Source organism: Pollicipes pollicipes, unplaced genomic scaffold, assembly GCF_011947565.3.
Source record: "Pollicipes pollicipes isolate AB1234 unplaced genomic scaffold, Ppol_2.1 Scaffold_2555;HRSCAF=2994_pilon_pilon_pilon, whole genome shotgun sequence".
In the NCBI taxonomy this organism is placed as follows: Eukaryota; Metazoa; Arthropoda; class Thecostraca; order Pollicipedomorpha; family Pollicipedidae; genus Pollicipes; species Pollicipes pollicipes.
In genome coordinates, this window is record NW_023596136.1 from 31,352,990 (window position 1) to 31,371,586 (window position 18,597).

An 18,597-nucleotide genomic window follows, 5' to 3' on the forward strand; every position below is an offset into this window, starting at 1 on the left:
GAGAACGGAGAATTCTGGAAGTACTGCGGTAGAATTGTGTTTGATTTTCATGTCCACCGGCACGTACCACGCATGCGTCATTTATGCCGAAGTATATAAAATTGATTTGCATGTAAAAAGAAACAATAATATTTTTCAGTATCTCTTATTCAAATTGACCCGATTGTAATAGGCTAAGTTAGCAAATTACACAAAAAAATTTATTGTTAAAGACAATCATGTTTAATTTAGGCATGGTATTTTAGCAGTAGGTTCGCTCCTAAGCCGTTTGACTATTGAAAGTTTATGGAATCAAAACAAGAATAGCGGCAAAGAGCACGCGCGTTATTTCTTGTGGCGCATAGGAGGTTGCGGCTAGGTCCCAGGTGTGGTCTAGAGTACAGGGCGAGGGCGAATTTCGGGTGTTTTAACAATTGCAGGTGGTTTATTTGTGTGGTGCTAACGTTACTTACTTCAGAGGCAGCTAAAGATCCCGTGATTGTAAAGAATACGCGCCAGTTTGCACGCGTCTCGTTTTCATTAGTTAGGTACTTCTGAGGGACTGTGAACTAAAGTGCTGTGATAATGTAAGTTAATAGAATTGTCAGTTCCTGCCCAGACTCTAGCATTCATGTTGGGTCAAATATGCATGGGGTGGCAGTAACAGCACAGAACAAATGCCAGCTCATGTACATTGTAAATCTGAGTGCATAGAGTTTGCCACATGTTCAACACCAATTTCAAGACAAAAATCATGATCTTGCAAAGGAAGTTGCTGGAAAAAATATGCTTAGAGTGTGAAGCACACAAAAGTTATTTAAAAGTTCATCAAAAGTTGGCCCAGGCCTAGGTTCTGCACAACAAAGTTGAGGGCATGCCAGTGCACAAAGACCTCTGAATCCTTTAAACCCATTCCCCAACTCTGCCCAGCATCTCAGATTTGTGTGTAGTCCCTTAACTTACAAGTTTCATATGGTGGCTTGTATTGATTTGGCTAGCTCCAGCCAATTTCAGGGGTGTCCAAACAGTCTATGTGCATTGGCATTACTGGCATGCAGTTTTGGGTATGCAGTGGACAAGTTAGAGACCTCATCAGGCTTCTGGAGGTTGACACATGGCTGCTGAGAGTACACTGGCCTGACTAGTGCTCTCTGGTATTTGCCTCACATATTGGAAGCCTCATTACATGTTGTTAATTCAAAGTTTGTTAAGTGTGTGGTTTGGGGGTAGTTATGCTCTGTATGTGCTACCAGGTGGAAGCCACTTGAATGTGTGCTTGGTGTTCTATTAGGTGGGGAAGTGATCAGTTAATTTTGTGTACTGTGTGCATCTTGCCTTATCTGGTGTCCTGCCATGCCATATGGATTCAGTAATGTGTAGGTTTTTGTTGCTTATTTATTTAAATTTAACATGGCTGCCAGGTGCCACTGTGCTGGACTCACCCTGTTATGTCAGAATGCAGGAAATAAAAGTATTTTGTCAATACACATTTAATAGGTATAAGTTGTTCCTTGATAACTAATAAATGTGTTTTTGTTCTAGGTCATTGTGACTCAGTGTATGCAGTGAGACTCTTGGTGCCTTCTGCCATTTCAAACAAAACTGGTCAGTGGAAGTAAAGGCCATCATGTCGCACAACTATGTTGTGACGGCTCAGAAGCCAACAGCAGTTAATCACTGTGTTACTGGTAAGTCTGCTGGTCACAGGCGATTTCAAGGCTCTCTGTATCCTATAACTCACCACAGCCTTTTTGTATGTGTCAGTTAAGTGACATGTAATGCCCATCATTCATCAAGCATATGTTTTCATTGTATTGTAGATGGTGTCATCCCTGTGGCTCAGCTGTTGGCATGACAAACACATGGAAGGCTTGTATCTATCGAGGGCAGGCTTGCATCTCAGAAAACATGCCCTTTGTGACTTGTCAGTCCCACACAATGACAAGGCTGTTGGTTTGTAATTGAAGCAAGGATGCTGCCATTCCATTGAGAGAGACTGCAGTGCCTGGCGGTCAGGGCAGTCTTAACCACCTCCAGCTCCTAAAGAATTATCATTTTTAGGGTTGTCAATAGCAAGAGCATCCAGCATTCTAACATCACAATTTACACATTTCATGCATGTTCAGTTGTGCACATCTGTTTGTTTGATGACTATGAGACCTGAGTGTGTCAATCCTACACCCTCCATCTGTCAGGACTATGAGACTTAGGCGCGCACGCGGCCCTGATGACACAGCTCATCTCAGCCTGTTGGCGTGTGTTTCCCAGGCAACTTCACGTCATCCTCGGACCTGAACCTGATCATGGCCAAGAACAACCGACTGGAGGTGTTCATCGTGTCGCCGGAGGGCCTGCAGCCCGTGAAGGAGATCGGCATCTACGGCCTGATCGCCGTTATGAAGCTGTTCCGACCCTGCGTGAGTTGGTCTGACCTCATGCTGGCCAGCCATGGGGCTGTTTGTCGTAGGCTTTGCGGGGTTCTGGTGACATGATGGGGTCGTAAAGGCCTTGATAGGAACGAGTCATCGGAGACTGTTCTATTTTTGTAGGTCAGTGGCTGTTTTTTCGAGGATGCGCGTGCATTAACAGAAGAAGGGCTATAGGCACAGACGGTTCCTGTTTCAGCCTGCTGTACTGCTAGTGTATATATCAACACATAAAAGGCCACTGTCCCAGGCCGTGTGACAGCGAGCCTGCCGGCCGGCCGGCCGCGCGCCGCCGCCAGACGTCTAACGCGGCGGCTGTACACACGCCGCAGGACGAGGAGAAGGATCTGCTGTTCATCGTGACGCAGCACTACAACGCCATGATCCTCGAGTGTGTGGGCCGCGGCGAGTCGCTCGAGGTCGTCACCAAGGTGCACGGCAACGTGGCGGACCGCATCGGCAAGCCGGCTGAGACGGGCATCATCGGTGAGTAGGGCGGCGGCGCGCGGACAGCACCGCCGCCTTTGTGTGTATGTTGGGGGGGGGGGGGGGGGAGCGGGACCCGAGCGGCTGTCTAGCGGTGGAGGCAGGAGGTGGTCGAGTGGTGTCGCTCTGGAGACGCATGTGGTGCAGGTTTCGAGTTGTTGCTACGTTTGATTGGTGTAGCTGTCTTCGGGTGCTGGGGCACGGTGCTGTTTGGTGTGGTGGAGTGGCGTGACCGCTTCGAGGACGCGCTGCGCGAGGTTGAGTTTCGGTACCGCCGGAGTTTCCTGACGGATGCAACTGTTGTTTCGTCTGTTTGTGTGCAACTCTGGAACTGAACCGTCTTGGGCCGACCCCAAACCCTTACTCACGCACGGGTTGCTGCTGTTGAATCTGGTCGCGTTAACTTACCGCCCCGTTACTACTACTTCGCCGTGTCCCGCACCGCCATTAGACCTCAATGCCACCAGGACCTGCGTGCACTGCAGTGCAGCAGCACGTTGTGCTCGGCTTCGTACCGCCAGCAGGCGCCCGTTACCAGCGAGCCACAACCCACCACTGCACTAGCATTTATGGGGCACCGTCTGCTACCAGCGTGTCTCCACACCCAGCAGCCCCAGCGTACACCCAGTGACCCTGCGCGTGACCTTGAGCCGGGTCGCGCCCCGCCGGCAGGCATTATCGACCCGGAGGCGCGCTGCATCGCGCTGCGCCTGTACGACGGCATACTGAAGATCATCCCGCTGGAGAAGGAGAGCAGCGAGCTCAAGGCCTACAACATCCGACTGGAGGAGCTGACGGTGAGTGGGTCCGCGCCGCCGCCGCGCCGCCGCCGCGCCTGCTGCGCTGGGGCCGACGCTGCCCGGCGGGCGAAGCGTCCCGTGAGCGGAACGGAGTGGGTTGTCGGCTCGAGCGTTCCAGGCGTAGTAAGATGGCTAGATGTAAGTTTTGGAAGTAGGGGAAATGATAGCGTTTACAATTAGCACTTGATTAGTGCGCTTGGTGACGGTGCTGAGGTGGAAAGTGTCAGATCTTGACCAGCGTTTTTGACGAGGTGCTTAGTTTCTGTTCCGTCATGCTCAGCTTAGCAGCAGCGCTGGACATAAGGTTTCTACACGGGTGCCCAAATACTGGCCCGCGCTCCTCTGTGTATCACAACTCCAGGGCATCCAGTTTCCGTGCAAATACGCCAGCGCTCACACCGTTTCCGCCATGTGTCCGACAGGTGCAGGACATCGAGTTTCTGTACGGGTGCCCGAACCCGACTGTGATACTGATCCACCAGGACGTGCATGGCCGGCATGTCAAGACCCACGAGATCTCGCTCAAGGAGAAGGAGTTCATCAGGGTGAGTGGGCGCGCCAGGCGGTCGGCCGTAGTGCGCGGGTTGAGGGCCGACGGGCGCTGCCACCGCCGCCCAGGTTTTAAGGCGTAAACCGGGCACGAGCGTCTGTCGTTAAAGTGGAGGAGAGAAGGAACTCGCGCCAGCTTATGGCGATTGCAGATATCGGCGTCCAGAGCGGTGGTCGTTGCATCAAACTCTTTTGACTTGAGTCCGTATGCCAGCCAGCTGCTGTGGCTTCCTCGGCTCAGCCCACGGCCGGCGCCGGTGGGTCGCCACCCGCGCCTCGGCTGCCGCCGCTGCCTGTCCGTCACCAGCCTCCCTCCGGTCGTCAGAGCCCGTGGAAGCAGGAGAACGTGGAGCCGGAGGCGGCCATGATCGTGCCCATCCCGGGTCCGCTGTACGGCGCGCTCATCGTCGGCCAGGAGTCCATCACGTACCACAACGGCAGCACCTACATCACCGTGGCGCCGCCCATCATCAAGGTAACGTGGGCGCGAAGCGACGGGGTGAGGTACGGGTCGAGGGTCGAGGTCGAGGTCGGGTCGAGGTCAGGTCCGGGCTGAGGTCGGGGTCGAGGTCGAGGTCGAGGTCGGGTCGGGTGGGTGGGAGTCGTGGTCGGTGTCGGGGTCGGGATCGGGGTTTGCCAGAGGCTTTTGTATATCTGTGGCGTAAGAATATAGCTGGTCGCTGCTCGCGTAGCCGACATGGCGCAATTATTGTTACCTGGGTACACAATCAGCTCCGCCAAAGACGATGTCAAGTTGGTGATCTTAAATGTGCATCGGAATCGGAATGTGCTTCTGACGAAACACGCTACAATATGTTTGGTGAGAACTTCGGTGCTGTTCAACAGGCATCATGTGTTATCGAATTATTTAGATGGTGTTCCTGTTTTATGCCTACATACTACAGTATTTGTCGACTGTGTAAGCTGCCCTCTCATGACGTCCAGAGGCCACCCACCTCGAAAAGCATTATCATCCGTGACAGCACCCTGGGCCTCTGCCGTATTACGGACATTGAGCAGGACATGGTCGTCACTTTTTTACTTTGTGTTCCTGGCCGCCTGTACAAATCGCTATGTTGCCTGTCATTTCAGATCAATGGCCGCCCCTGGTGGCATATTGCGCCTTAAAATCCAAACATTCGTGTCCGTGGTGTTCACGTCCGGGACGCCTATGTACGTGCTCTGTGCCGTATCCATCTGCCTTATTTGCCTTCTTTGTATCTGCCGCACGTGCGTCACCACAGCCAGTGCCCCTGGCGTAGAGCGGCCCCAGCCGTGCGCACCCCCCAACACCAGCAGCCAGTCACCACCCGCCCGGCCCCCTGGCACCACCCCGCGCCTGACACTCCCCCTCCCCCGGCCGGCAGCAAAGCACGATGACCTGCTACGGCCGCGTGGACCCGACCGGCGGTCGTTACCTGATGGGCGACATGGCCGGCCGCCTGTTCATGGTGCTGCTGGAGCGGGAGGAGCGCGACGGCGCCGAGCGCGACATCAAGGTGGAGCTGCTCGGTGCGTGGCCGCCGCCGGCTGCCGGCCAGCAGGGGGCGTCCGTGTATGGGACGCTCCGGTCGGAGAGCGGGCAGGGATGGCGGAGAACGGGGAGAGAGAGAGAGGGGTGGCATGGCGGAGAACGGAGAGAGCGGGCGGGGGATGGCAGAGAACGGGGAGAGCGGGCGGGGGATGGTAGAGAACGAGAAGAGCGGGCGGGGATGGCAGAGAACGAGGAGAGCGGGCGGGGGATGGCGGAAAGCGGGCCGGGCCGGGCCGCTCCGGGCTGCTCAGACGTGCTGCTGTCTAGTGTCGAGCCCTCGCTGGCAGCTCGTCCGGTAGCTGTGTATGTGTTGCGCTATATGCAGCCTACAGTCGGCTGCGTGTGAGACCCGGCACCGACGGTTCGCTGTCCGGGCGGCTGTGCGCCGACAAAACGGCAGTCCTGCGCAGCGCACCTGACCGGCCCCGCCGCCGCCCGCCGCCGCAGGCGAGTGCAGCATCCCCGAGTGCATCAACTACCTGGACAACGGCGTGGTGTTCGTCGGCTCGCGGCTGGGCGACTCTCAGCTGGTGCAGCTGCGCGTGACGCCCGACGAGAGCAGCTCCTACCTGACCGTGCTCGACGCGCACACCAACCTGGCGCCCATCCTGGACATGGTGGTGGTGGACCTGGAGCGCCAGGGCCAGGGCCAGCTGGTCACCTGCTCCGGTGAGCGGCGGGGCGGCGAGGCACCGCCGTCAGTCCGTGGCTTTCCACTGGGCTCCGTCGCTAGATGGCTGCAGTGTTTTGCGAGGGACGGGTTGTGATCAGCTTGATGTAGCAAGAGGGGATGCCGCAGTCTGCTGATGAGTTCGTAGGTCGCGTTATAAACGAATTTCACTGTGCGTGGCCACAATGGCGGTGTCGGTGCAGTTCAGACTGGCGGATGGTGGCAGTTTTGCTGTATGCAGCTACTTCCTGTTACTCGACGATAAGTAGAACATGGCGTCGTGCCCGTCAAACTACGGCAGTGTGTTGGCCGATGGCCATCTTCCCGCCATAATCTGACCCGAAACCTCTTGTACGCACCGCTTGTGCCGCCGTCCGCCAGGCGCCTTCAAGGACGGCAGCCTGCGAGTCATCAGGAACGGCATCGGCATCCACGAGCTGGCCAGCATCGACCTGGCCGGCATCAAGGCCATGTGGAGTCTGCGCGTGGGCACTAGCGGCGACGACGACGGCGACGAGCTGTTCGACAACACGCTGGTCATCGCGTTCGTCGGCGAGACCCGGTAATGCGTCGGGAGGTGAATGGTTGGCCTTGGGCTGGGGCGCGGAACGTTACTGTCATTGAAGGCGAAATGGACGACGAGTTCGGGGGTCATGTGTCACATTCAGTTGTAGGCGATGCGAGTCCTAAGGGAGTGCGTCGCGGTCGTGTTTTTTTTAAGCATAGCGACTACAGTTTTGCGTGTTGATACCATGGACCTGTTAAGCCTGGCCGTTGTAAGGTCATCGGTTGCCCGCCTCCCGGGTCCCCGGGAGGTGGTCCCCGGCAGCCGAGCCGGCCCGGAGCCTGACCGGGGCGCGGCCGCCGTCTGACCCGCCCTCTGCCGGGCAGGGTTCTGAGCCTGATCGGCGAGGAAGTGGAAGAGACCGAGATCTCGGGGCTGGCTGGCGACCAGCAGACCTTCTTCTGCAGCAACGTGGACCACGGACAGATACTGCAGGTGGGCAGAGTCGGCGCACGCCGTGGCTTCCCGCGCCGGTCTGGTGGGCTAGTGTGGACCCGCACATTCCGGCCTTCGTTAGCTAAAAAGCATGCGTCGCCTTTCGGCTCCGTGTGCGCGTTTCAACGTTGATTGTGTCACCATGAACAATGTTTAAAACTGCATAAGTATATCGGCTAAGCTAAACATATTCAACATATTGAACATTCGCAGCCATCGCCATGCTGCCCGTGCAGACATAACCACCCGAAACCGTGTAAGAAGTCGTCCCACCCGCACCTCTTGAGCGGCTGTCGCAGCAGGACATACCCCAGCCGGTGCGCGTCATCCTCAGGTGACGACCACCTCTGCGCGCCTGCTGAGCGACAAATCCGGCGCGCTGCGCAGCGAGTGGCGCCCGCCGGGCGGCCGCACCATCAGCGTGGTGACGGCCAACGCCGGCCAGCTGGCGTGCGCTGTCGGCAGTGAGCTCTTCTACCTGGAGATCGCCGACGGCGAGGTCGTGCTGAAGAGGTGACCGCCTGCGCCCCCCCTCCCCCCTGCCCGGCCCCGGCGGACAGGGGATGGGGAACTGGACGGCACTGGGTGTGGAGCGGGTCGTTCGTTGGGAGTGTGGGCTTTTTTCGCCATGAATGTTTCGGAGGCTCGCGGTGTCGCTACGAAACGGACCAGCTGCGTGTATGGCGTTCTGTTGTAAGCCGCTGGTCGCCAATGGCTGTCCGGCAGTCTGCCGGCCTCTCCACTCATTTGGATGCTATTATTTGAGGTGCTGTGGGTCTGGGGACGTGCCGCGTCAGATTACGTGCATTGCTGGCGCTGGTCCACATATTCAACCTGACACCACGTGTCCTCCCCATGTGACCGACCCTGTGTGCCCTGAGTATGTGACTGACACATGTATCCTCCCCATGTGACTGACCCTGTATGCCCTGAGCATGTGATTGACCCTGTCTGCCCATACTGTGTGACTGGCCCGCGCATCCTCACATGCGCGTCCTCGTCGCCGACCTGGCTTGTCCTCGCCGTGTAGCCAGTCCCGGCCGCCCTCCCCACGCGGCTAGCCCCGACTGGTCCGGCTGGTCCTCCCGGCGGGACCCCGCCCCCTTCCCCCTCCCCGCAAGACGCGGCCTCGCCAGCGACTGACGGGCGCCCGCGTGTTGGTGTGTGTGCCGGCAGTACCGCCACGCTGGAGCACGAGGTGGCCTGCATCGACCTGACGCCGGCCGGTGGCCGGACGCGGGCCCACCTGGTGGCCGTGGCGCTCTGGACCGACATCTCGGCGCGCACGCTCTCGCTGCCGGAGCTGCGGCCGCTCTCCAAGGAGTGCCTCGGCGGCGAGATCATCCCCAGGTGGGCGCGGACGGAGCGCGGCGACGCTGCAGCGCGCCGCCGCCTACCTGTGCGGTGGCGGTGTGGCGTGTCGTCTGCTGTTTGTTGTGGATGCTAGCCTCGCGGCTCTTTGGCGGTCGTTGATCCTTGGTGTTGCCTTCACACACCGAGAGAACAATCTCGTAGAAGTGAAAAGTTCTCTTTTGACGAGCCCTGCCACGCGCCCGCGTGTTGGGCCGTTCACTTCAGTTTGTTGTCGGTGGTGGGGTCGAATACTGACTGGTGCGGGGTCTGTGTTCCAGGTCCATCCTGCTGGCCGAGTTTGAGGGCGTGCCCTACTGCCTGGTCGCCATGGGGGACGGCTCGCTCTTCTACTTTCACGTGCACCTCGAGACCGGCATGCTTACGGAAAAGAAAAAGGTTGGTTGTATTCGGAAAACTGTCTCCTTCAGAGAGCGCGCTCCAAGAAACATGATAACGATCGGCTCGATTTATATAAAAAAACAAGCATGGCAGCGATAGAATCGATTCATATTATGATGCATGAAGCAAGAAATTATGTAATGTGTTCGTGCTACAACCACCGTCTGTTAACTTCAATCGTTTCCAGCCGACCAGCGACAGCTTAAAATTAATGAGTATTGATTGGTGTTTAAAACGCCGGATAGCTGTTCGCTGCCCGGGGGCTCGGTGTACCCCTCGCGATAATGTCGATCCCCTTGTTCTCGTGCCGACCTGCCCTTGCAGGGTATGTGGGAGGCGTGCCCTTCGTCCGTCCGTACCCTCCACTGACTTTCATCACCTCTGTGATGCGGCCATCCCGTCCCCGGCCAGTTGGTCCTCTGCGCCCGTGTGATACCCCCTCCCCCCCCCCTCCGGTGCCGCCTGACTCCGTCCGTCTCTGGCGGCCAGACGTGACCTGCCGCACTCCTCGCGACGGCCGCCACCCCCTGCTTGTCACGCGTCCCCTCTGTGCCCCGAGTGTGACACGGCCCGTCACTCGCGCCGCCAGGTGACGCTGGGCACGCAGCCGACTGTGCTGCGGGCGTTCCGACCTCACTCGACCAGCAGCGTGTTTGCCTGCTCCGACCGGCCGGCCGTCATCTACAGCTCCAACTACAAGCTGGTTTTTTCCAATGTCAACCTGCGCGAAGTCGGCCACATGTGCACGCTCAACACGCGCGCCTACCGCAACAGGTGGGCCCGCCGGCGGCCGGCGGTTGGCGCGGGTACCGCGCGCGCTGCGAGGCGGCGTGGTGTGCCGCTGGACGGCCGCCAGACGGCGGGGAGAGGGCGAGGGTGCATGGCATGACCGCGATCCGCGGGCTCTGGACTAATGCTGGTGGCGGGAGCAGCGCCACCTCGAAGCCGGGGATGTGTTGGTCACGATGGTATTCTCGTCCGCACCCTCCTCCCCTTCCCCCTCCCGTCCGGTCGGAGGATGTTGTTTGTGCCGACGAAACGTTGCGTATTGCCTTCTTATGATACGTTGGGGGCTGGGTCGACCATTTGACTCGCTGCCCTCCGTTTTCATCAGCATGGATTGGATAATGTGGATGTGTCACTGTCTGCCCCATTGGATGTGTCATTGGCTAATGTGAAATTACGGACCAGTGTCATCTCATGAGTGATGTGCCTTCGAGGCAGGCACAGCCAGAGGGCAACTTTTTAAACAGCGTCCTCTCATTTGGGTGCTCGTATACGAGGAGGATGGAGGACCTGGGGAACTCTACAAGTGGGGTTTGGTGTTGAAATTCAGCGAGGCAAAAGTGCTCACTAAGTGGTACAAGCGTTTGACCGCTTGCCCGCATCTCATTAGGCAAACGATGCGACGGGGTTTCTCCCGCCATGGGAGGAACTGTCCGGGGCTTTGGTCTGCGCTCGAATTGCAGCAAAGTGGCTGGTCCGTTACGCTAGCAAATAGTGTCCGCTTGTCTTTCCTAGGCGCGATGGGGAAAAAAGCCGCCCTAGTCTGTTCCCCTGTCGATTGTTCCTTTGTTCAAGTATAGGCTTGAGCATCACAGGTCTTCAGCCACATACGCCACAACCACACACGATCCACGTGATTGATGGACTAGCGCGGTATCGGTCATTGGGGACCGAATGATTTTCAAGCTCGAAACAGTGTTTTGTCCCAATTGCTAGCCCGCGAACGGGATTAGAAGTTCTGCGCGGACCATTTTCAAGTTGACTGCTGGGTTGAAATGTGTTGTTGGTACCGTTTTGGCCGACCCACATGTCGTTCGGTACGTCCTCATTTACGGGCGATTTACACAGGTCATTTGGGGCTTGTATACTAGTTATGCTATACTTGCACACTATACTTGTACACTATAATATTGGTGCATAGGCTTATGGTCTTTATGTATACATTACATTTGTGTAGGTTTTTCTGTATCCTTTAGCTAGAAAACAAGTGTTGATAATTCATCAGAGACTAAATGTAAAGCACAGATTACGTTGAATGATTTTATATTTTGACTCTTGGAAAATGTGTGGCCATTCACGGTAATCATCGGTGGATGATAAAGCTATTACTTCTGGTTGGCTTTAAGGAGCATAGTTTCGCGAAGTTAACTATTTTTAGGGGGAATGAACGTTGATTAAGCCGAACCCCACAATACGCCCACAAACAGATCTCTCCCTGCATTTGGATCGCCTTCTTCTCTAACTGGTGGTGAGGCATGGAGCCTCCAAATAGGTGGGAAACTACACCCCTGTTGCCTTTGGATGCCCGACGTGTTTTAAGTTAAGATCTTGTATCGACGTTTATTGAAATGGCTCAGCTTATCACTAGCGGCGAAATCGCAAGTGGATAATTTCAATTCATTTTTTGATCGATTGATCGCCAGATTCGCCTCTCAAACATTTTTTATTAGCATCGGAACGAAACATAATAAACATGATGATATACACATATAATGATGACAATGAATGCCTCCTATGCCGTACTGTGCGGTGTTATTGTGCTATATATTCCACATATCACCGTGATAGGACATATTTTACGCTGTGCGTTGTTGTGCCATTCGTTCGACATCGCACGTGTCAAGGAGCGGATAATTTGTCTGACAATCTTCCACCGACGAATCAGGGGATGGAATGCCTATCAATACTTTCCTCCGTCGGGAAGTGAAAACGTCGCTTTCAACGCAAAGAACTAGGGGATGCGCATACCTCATGTAACCACGAAACTGTTTGCCGTGCTGGCGGCCGCGGATAATGGGTGGTTCTTATTGGGCACGTGGGTAGATATCAAAAGGGTTTCCTGTTGTCGGAAGCATTGTGGAAAAGCACATACCGCATTATGAATTATTGAAGACTTTTCCAAACGCGGGTGGTTGATCCCGGATTTCAGCGACTGCAAAAGTTCATAGCATTATTGGACTTCTTGCCGTTATGAAATGCGTACCTTGAAAGATACGCTTGAAGCCGGGCCCGGGGGTGTCACGAGGACGGGGTTGGTTGGAAGGGTTTGGAAGGACGGGACTGTGATGCGATCAAGCTCATGATTTAATATTTGTGTTGTTCTAATCGCTGGAGGAGCAGGAGAATTGGCCATGGTGATTATATTCCTCCCCATACTAGAAGATCCCTCACGCATCATGTGTGCGGACAGTGACAAGCTGACACACTCGGCCTGTTTTCGTATCTGAGCTGTTGGGACGCATTGGGGATGTAGCTCAGTGGTAGAGCGCTCGCTTCGCATGTGAGAGGCCCCGGGTTCAAACCCCGGCATCTCCAAGAAGTTTTCCTATGTCGCGCGTCACATGTCTGTTATGCTGTGAGGTCTTGGTGCGCGTCTTACGAGTTTCGTCATCTTTTCGTCTTCACAATGTCAAGTTATGAACATCCGTTATTCGTATCATCCGTTGTCTGCGACTCTCCTTAATGGTCTCGCCCCGTATGCCCTCAGCCTGGCGCTTGCAACGGAGACGACAATCACTATCGGCGTAGTGGACGACATTCAGAAGCTGCACATCCGCTCTGTGAAGCTGTTCGAGTCCCCGAGGCGGATCGCCTATCAGGAGCCGACCGAGGTGAGGGCAGTTGGCACGGCGCCAGCTGTGGCGAGACCTGAACGCGTGACTGGCGAAAACAGTGGAGGCGTTGGCAGTTAGCTGTGCTGGATACGGATTGAGATGATGCCTTTTCATCATCTGGTGCTGCCCTTTTATCATCTGGCCACCTGAACTTGGCACGAGGCGGTGTCGGCACATCGGGAACGCGAGAGGAAATACTTGAATTTATGGATTTGACGGCTGTCCGGTACCAAAAATTTCGTAGAGTGTAGAGATATGCGATGATTGACCAGCCACAGTCAGTTTTCACGGTCGTGTCGTTCCATAGGTCTGCTCTTGTCGGGAGCGCAGGCGCTTGTGCTCGTACTGAGATCCGAGTGATAGAAAACTGCCGGTGATAGAAAACTGCCGACGTTTTCGGCGGACGCAGTGAGGCTCAAGCCACGTTGAAGCATGCACAGAAAAAAACGCCACCGTGTCACCAACTTGTTTCCGGCTCCCATACGCCTTCTGTGTAGCTTACGGGCATATCGACTGCGTTGGTTGTTTACGTCCATAAACGTGCTTTTAAGATGACTCCGGTACTCCTTTATTTGTGGGATATCCTGTGTAATATCCGATGAAGGACAGCCTTCCTAGAGTGATTAGCTCTTCCGATATACCATTGCACTCATAGCCTTCTGGTGGCAATTTCCCCCAAAATTAATGGCCCCGGAATTAAGTCAGATGTTTCCATGGAGACGTAAGCGTTTCCAGAACGCGTTCCGACCATGACTACAGCTGCGGATGACTCAGACCCAGACTATATGCGAGTCAGCCGGGCGCGTCCTGCCCTCCGGCCTGACCCCCCCCCCCCCCCTCCCTACCGCCAGACGTTCGGCGTGCTCTCGATGCGGCTGGACGTGCAGGAGGCCAACGGGCTGGCGGCGCTGCGGCCGTCAGCCTCCACCGGCGCCAAGTCGGTCAGCCAGTCGTCGGCGGCCCAGCTGCACCGGCCCTCGCTGCAGCAGCTGGAGCAGGGACAGGAGGTGAGACGTCACGCGCCGTGGCCGGGCCAGCCGCCGACGGCGGCGCTGCGGCGATCCTGCCCGTGGTCGGGTCGTGCAGGTTCTTGCAGTGGTGTGCAGCGTGCTCGCTGCGTCGGCTGGCGACGGGATTTCATTCCATCCGGAACACGCTCTGCCTCGCAGAACGCGTCGTGTGGGAAGCATTGTCCACTATCACTCACAGCTGGTCTATCCAACGCATATCCGACGCCGCGGACACGGCGCCAGTGTCAGACGTACGCCACGCGCTGCCCCCCCCCCCCCCCCCCCCCGGCAGCATGAGGCCGGGGCCGGGATCGGCGTCCGCTCACCCGGCGTCCGGGCCGCCAGGTGGAGGTGCACAGCCTGCTCATCATCGACCAGCACACGTTCGAGGTGCAGCACGCGCACTCGTTCGTGCCGTCCGAGTACGCGCTCAGCCTCATCTCGACCCGGTTCGACAACGACCCGGCCGTCTACTTCGTGGTCGGCACGGCCTATGTCAACCCCGAGGAGTCGGAGCCCAAGCAGGTGGGGAACGGACGGCACTGGGGGGCGGAGGCGGGAGGTGACGCAGCCCTGACTGGCGCGGCGGTCCGGCGAGACGCCTGTGCCGACGGAGTGTGAGGCCGCGGGGGAGGGAGTGCTGGCACGAATGAGATGGGTTGTGGCGCGCCTTTTCGAGGCGCGGCAGTGCCATATGGCTGTTGAGTCGCGGCCGTTGTCCAGGCAGCTATGGTTGACGGCAGTCGCGTGTGCGCAGACTGACATGGAGACTGAACGGCTTGACTGGAAGCTGGTTGTCATTGTGCGAGAGCAACGCTGGATAGCAGGCGCTGGTATGTTACCGTTTACCATCTTTCTCGCCAGGGTCGCATCGTAGTGTTCCAGTTCCATGACCAGAAGCTCACCCAGATAGCCGAGAAGGAAATCAAGGGCGCCTGCTACAGCCTGGCTGCCTTCAACGGCAAACTGCTGGCCAGCATAAACAGCACGGTGAGTTGACACTCGGAGACACTTCTCAGAGACGCTCCGCAGTCGGTCAGAAAAAAACTCTGGAACCTCAGAAACGAAGCAGCGGGCACAAAGCTGTACTGGGCAGAGAGTGAGGAACTGGTGATGGTATCCTGCGGCGTCCGTGGATCGCGTTTGCCACCTGACGAACCCCAAAAGGTTATGACGGTTAGACGCCCAGAAACCGGTCATGCAAATCAACATAACCATTTCGTCGCAAGTCTGCACTAGACGTCACAATTCTTAAAGGACATGTTCTTGGTTGGGAGTTTCGGACATCTAATCGTGTCTGACCCGTGTCAGTGTGGGGCGGTGTTGGCCTGCACAGCGCACGTGTCCGGCGTCTAGCGTCTCCCGGCGTGCTGCCCTCCAGGTGCGCCTGTTCGAGTGGACCATGGAGCACGAGCTGCGGCTGGAGTGCAGCCACTTCAACAACATCGTTGCTCTCTACCTCAAGACCAAGGGTGACTTCGTGCTGGTCGGCGACCTGATGCGCTCGATTACTGCCCTCCAGTACAAGGCCATGGAGGGCAACTTTGACGAGGTGAGATGGCCGTGATTCGCTGTTGTCTTCCAAAAACCGGGGTCAAGATTTCATCGAGCGTGGATGGTATCGTCGGTAGCCAAATGCCGTCCAGCCGCATCGAAGAAGGGCGCTCGAGATTCGTCAGCTTCCGCTGGTCACGTCTCCGCCGTGCTCGCGCTGACCCGTCGCCCTCGTGCTGACCCGCCGCCGCGCCCTGTGCTCTGCAGATGGCGCGTGACTTCAACGCCAAGTACATGACGGCGGTGGAGATTCTGGACGACGACACCTACCTCGGCGCCGAGAACAGTCACAACCTGTTTGTCTGTCAGAAAGACAGGTGGGTGTACCCGAGTGTCGTTGGCGGGTGAGGTCTGTTTCCCCGCCAAGACGGTGGGCGCGTGGAGCTCTGTCGGCCCGTCGTCAGAGAAGGTGCTTCATGAGCGGGCGTGCTGAAGATGCCGCCAGTCATGGACATTCGGAATGTTACACGCTGGACCTGGTGGGAACTGTGACCGGGCTGGTGCTGCCAGCCAGCGCCAGTCCGACGTGCACATTAGTGTGCTAGCGCCAGTCTGACATGCAGACTAGTGTGCAAGTATCAGTCTGGCATGCAGCTTAGTGTGCAAGCACCAGTCTCACATGCTGACTAGTACTCCAGTACGAGTCTGACATGCAAACTAATGCGTCAGCGCCAGTCTGACACGCAGACTAGTGTGCCAGCGCCAGTCTGGCTGTTCTTCATGGGAACTGTGCGGTGCGCAGCGTCGCTTGCTTGTCGCTCTCCGCAATCACGCACTTATCACGTTGTCGGAGTTAGCTCTTGAACTTTATCGCGGCCTTCCCGCATCGGACACCAGTCGTAGAGGCAGCGAGCGCCGGGCTGTCACCGATTCTCGTCGCCATTCCCTCCACGTCGCGGCGACCCCGCTCCCCGCTCGTGACGCTCCGCCCCTCTCGCCGGCGCAGTGCGGCCACCACGGACGAGGAGCGCATGCAGATGCAGGAGATGGGCCGCTACCACGTGGGCGACATGGTCAACGTGTTCCGGCACGGCTCGCTCGTCATGCAGGGCGTCACCGAGAACATGGCGCCCACCTCCGGCTGCGTGCTCTTCGGCACTGTGCAGGGCTCGGTCGGTACGTGGCGGGCGGCGCCGGCGGCTCCGGCGGCGGGCCGGGCCGGGCTGGGCGAGGGTCGAAGGCGGTACTTGGCGACGCCCGCAGCGCGCTTGATCTGACGGCGGGATGTTATGGGCTGGTCTGTTCCGGCCAGAAGACGAACCAGTGTCTTGCACGGGCGAAGGGTCTTCGAACGCTGTTCGTGCGTTCGGGGGAAAGGATCGTCGATGAGTCGTGTTAGCCTGATAGAGAAGCCCTGTTGTTTTCCTGACAGTGGGGTCGTTTTTTTTCTTGAGGGAAGGAGGAGGGTGCATTTCAGCGGTCCCACGCCGAGATCATGATGAGTTGTGGCTGGTCACCCCAGATATCTCCGGCGGCTACCGTGTGACCTGATCTGGTGACCCATGATACGTATCATGGTCTTCGTCCGGTTACCCCAGCACTCGCCCTGTGCCCAGGTCTGGTGACCCAGCTGGAGCCGGACTTCTACGCCTTCATCGCGGAGCTGCAGCAGCAGCTGACGCGCGTGATCAAGCCGGTGGGTAAGATCGAGCACGCGGCGTGGCGAGCCTACCGCTCGGAGCGCAAGACCGAGCCGTGCGAGGGCTTCATCGACGGTGACCTCATCGAGAGCTTCCTCGACCTGAACCGCGACCAGATGGCCGAAGTCGTCCGGGACCTGATGGTGAGAGGGCGTGACCCGGGTGGGCGGCGGCCTGACCTGATCCAGCTGGCCGAGGTCCGAGCGTCGGGAGTAGCTGGGGCTCGGGGCTGGTCTGCTGATGCTGATGAGAGGGTGGGTCAGGGCGGTGCAGTGAGCGGGGTGCCCGGTGCCCGCGCTGGGCGGCGACCTCAGAGCGTCTGGCTCAGACGCCTCGGCCACCTTCTGGTGGGCGGTCTGCAGATGCTGCGTCTGGCGCGCGTGTGACGCCGGCCGTGTCCCACGTGTCTGACCCGGTCGCTCCCCCTCTGCCGTCTCCGCAGATCACCGACGCCTCGGGCCAGCGGCGGCCGGCCACCGTGGACGACATTATCAAGGCGGTGGAGGAGCTGACGAGGATACACTGAGAGAGCGGCCGCCGCCTCGCGCCCCCTGAGCTGTGACCTTGTTTTTGACGGCGCCGCGCCGCCGCCGCCAGCGCAGACGAAGCCGGCGCCGCCGCGACGGAACTGCGCGTGCCTCCCGGCAGCCGCGGAGCTTGCAATCTCGCCCACGTGCGCCCCGGCGATCCGTAAGCGGCCGCGGCGGGAGCTGGGAGCGTTCTGCTGGCCGCTTGTTCCGGACTGTTGGCTGGACTCGCCGTGTACTCGCGCTTGGCTGGGCGGCGGAGTCGGGCGGCTCGGCCGGCGCCGGCTGCCGTGCCCGCCCAGCCGTCAGGGTTTGGAACGGCGAGCGCCGGGCCGGGCGTGTATTTCGTGTTCACGTGTAATGAATATACGAACCTCGTAGCCGGAGTGGTGGCCGTACGACGCTAGCAGGCATGTTTGGGGAGAGTAGACCGAGCGGACGCTTCTGACGCTCTCCGCCGTACAAGAAAAGCGCATGTGCATTTCAGCAACTTTTCAGGGGATAGCTTTTTGGATTTTCTGCTATAGCATGCTATAGGTTGTTCGCACATACTTGAATTATGTACCATCAAATTCACATTCAAATGAATTACTCTACATGCTGTTTAACCCACTTAAAGGCATGAACCTCGCAAAAATTCAGGGAAGTTTTTTTTCTATTTTGACATTCGTAGCGGCAAACGTGCGTTCCGCGACTTAAGAAAAGTGCCAATACAGCGGACACTCTTAGAAAAAGCGGAAGTTAAAAGCGGAAGTTCACCAGCGTGTGTGATGAAAAGAGCACAAGTGCAGACACGCGCTTTATCTTAATGGTAAGATGGTGTTTCAAGGCAGGTGAGGGGAATCGTAAATACATGCAAGGTATATAAGTCGACGCAGGAAATAAAACGCGCAAACTTTCGCCTCAGAATGACCAGAATTTGATGACCTACAGCGACACGCTTAAGCGTGGGCAAAGCAAACTTGGAATCGACATGTCTTTCAGCTGGGTGGTGTTTGCATTTCCTTTTGGAGCGTCGTGGACAACATTCTCCTCACCTACCCTGAAGAG

General features: G+C 57.4%; 1 protein-coding gene and 1 non-coding gene across 3 annotated transcripts; both read left to right on the top strand.

Moving 5' to 3' along the window:
* The first annotated feature begins 326 nt into the window (after positions 1 to 326).
* pic (DNA damage-binding protein pic) lies at positions 327 to 17,923 on the top strand. 2 transcript variants are annotated; one of them, XM_037231716.1, is made up of 24 exons: positions 327 to 367; positions 1,522 to 1,667; positions 2,248 to 2,396; positions 2,738 to 2,891; positions 3,564 to 3,688; positions 4,114 to 4,236; positions 4,566 to 4,715; positions 5,608 to 5,752; positions 6,222 to 6,443; positions 6,826 to 7,006; positions 7,336 to 7,444; positions 7,779 to 7,957; positions 8,621 to 8,794; positions 9,076 to 9,193; positions 9,786 to 9,970; positions 12,690 to 12,813; positions 13,668 to 13,823; positions 14,172 to 14,351; positions 14,691 to 14,816; positions 15,208 to 15,378; positions 15,588 to 15,697; positions 16,327 to 16,496; positions 16,937 to 17,163; positions 17,463 to 17,923. In XM_037231716.1, the coding sequence occupies exons 2-24, from the start codon at positions 1,607 to 1,609 to the stop codon at positions 17,544 to 17,546; spliced, it is 3,423 nt and encodes a 1,140-aa protein (XP_037087611.1). In that variant the 5' UTR covers positions 327 to 367; positions 1,522 to 1,606; the 3' UTR covers positions 17,547 to 17,923. The 2 variants fall into 2 exon arrangements, with proteins under 2 accessions (XP_037087611.1, XP_037087603.1); XM_037231708.1 differs by lacking the exon at positions 327 to 367 and adding an exon at positions 395 to 566.
* Positions 12,446 to 12,517, top strand: TRNAA-CGC (transfer RNA alanine (anticodon CGC)). The gene has a single exon. It is a non-coding gene; the product is annotated as a tRNA-Ala (tRNA).
* Positions 17,924 to 18,597: the final 674 nt, after the last annotated feature.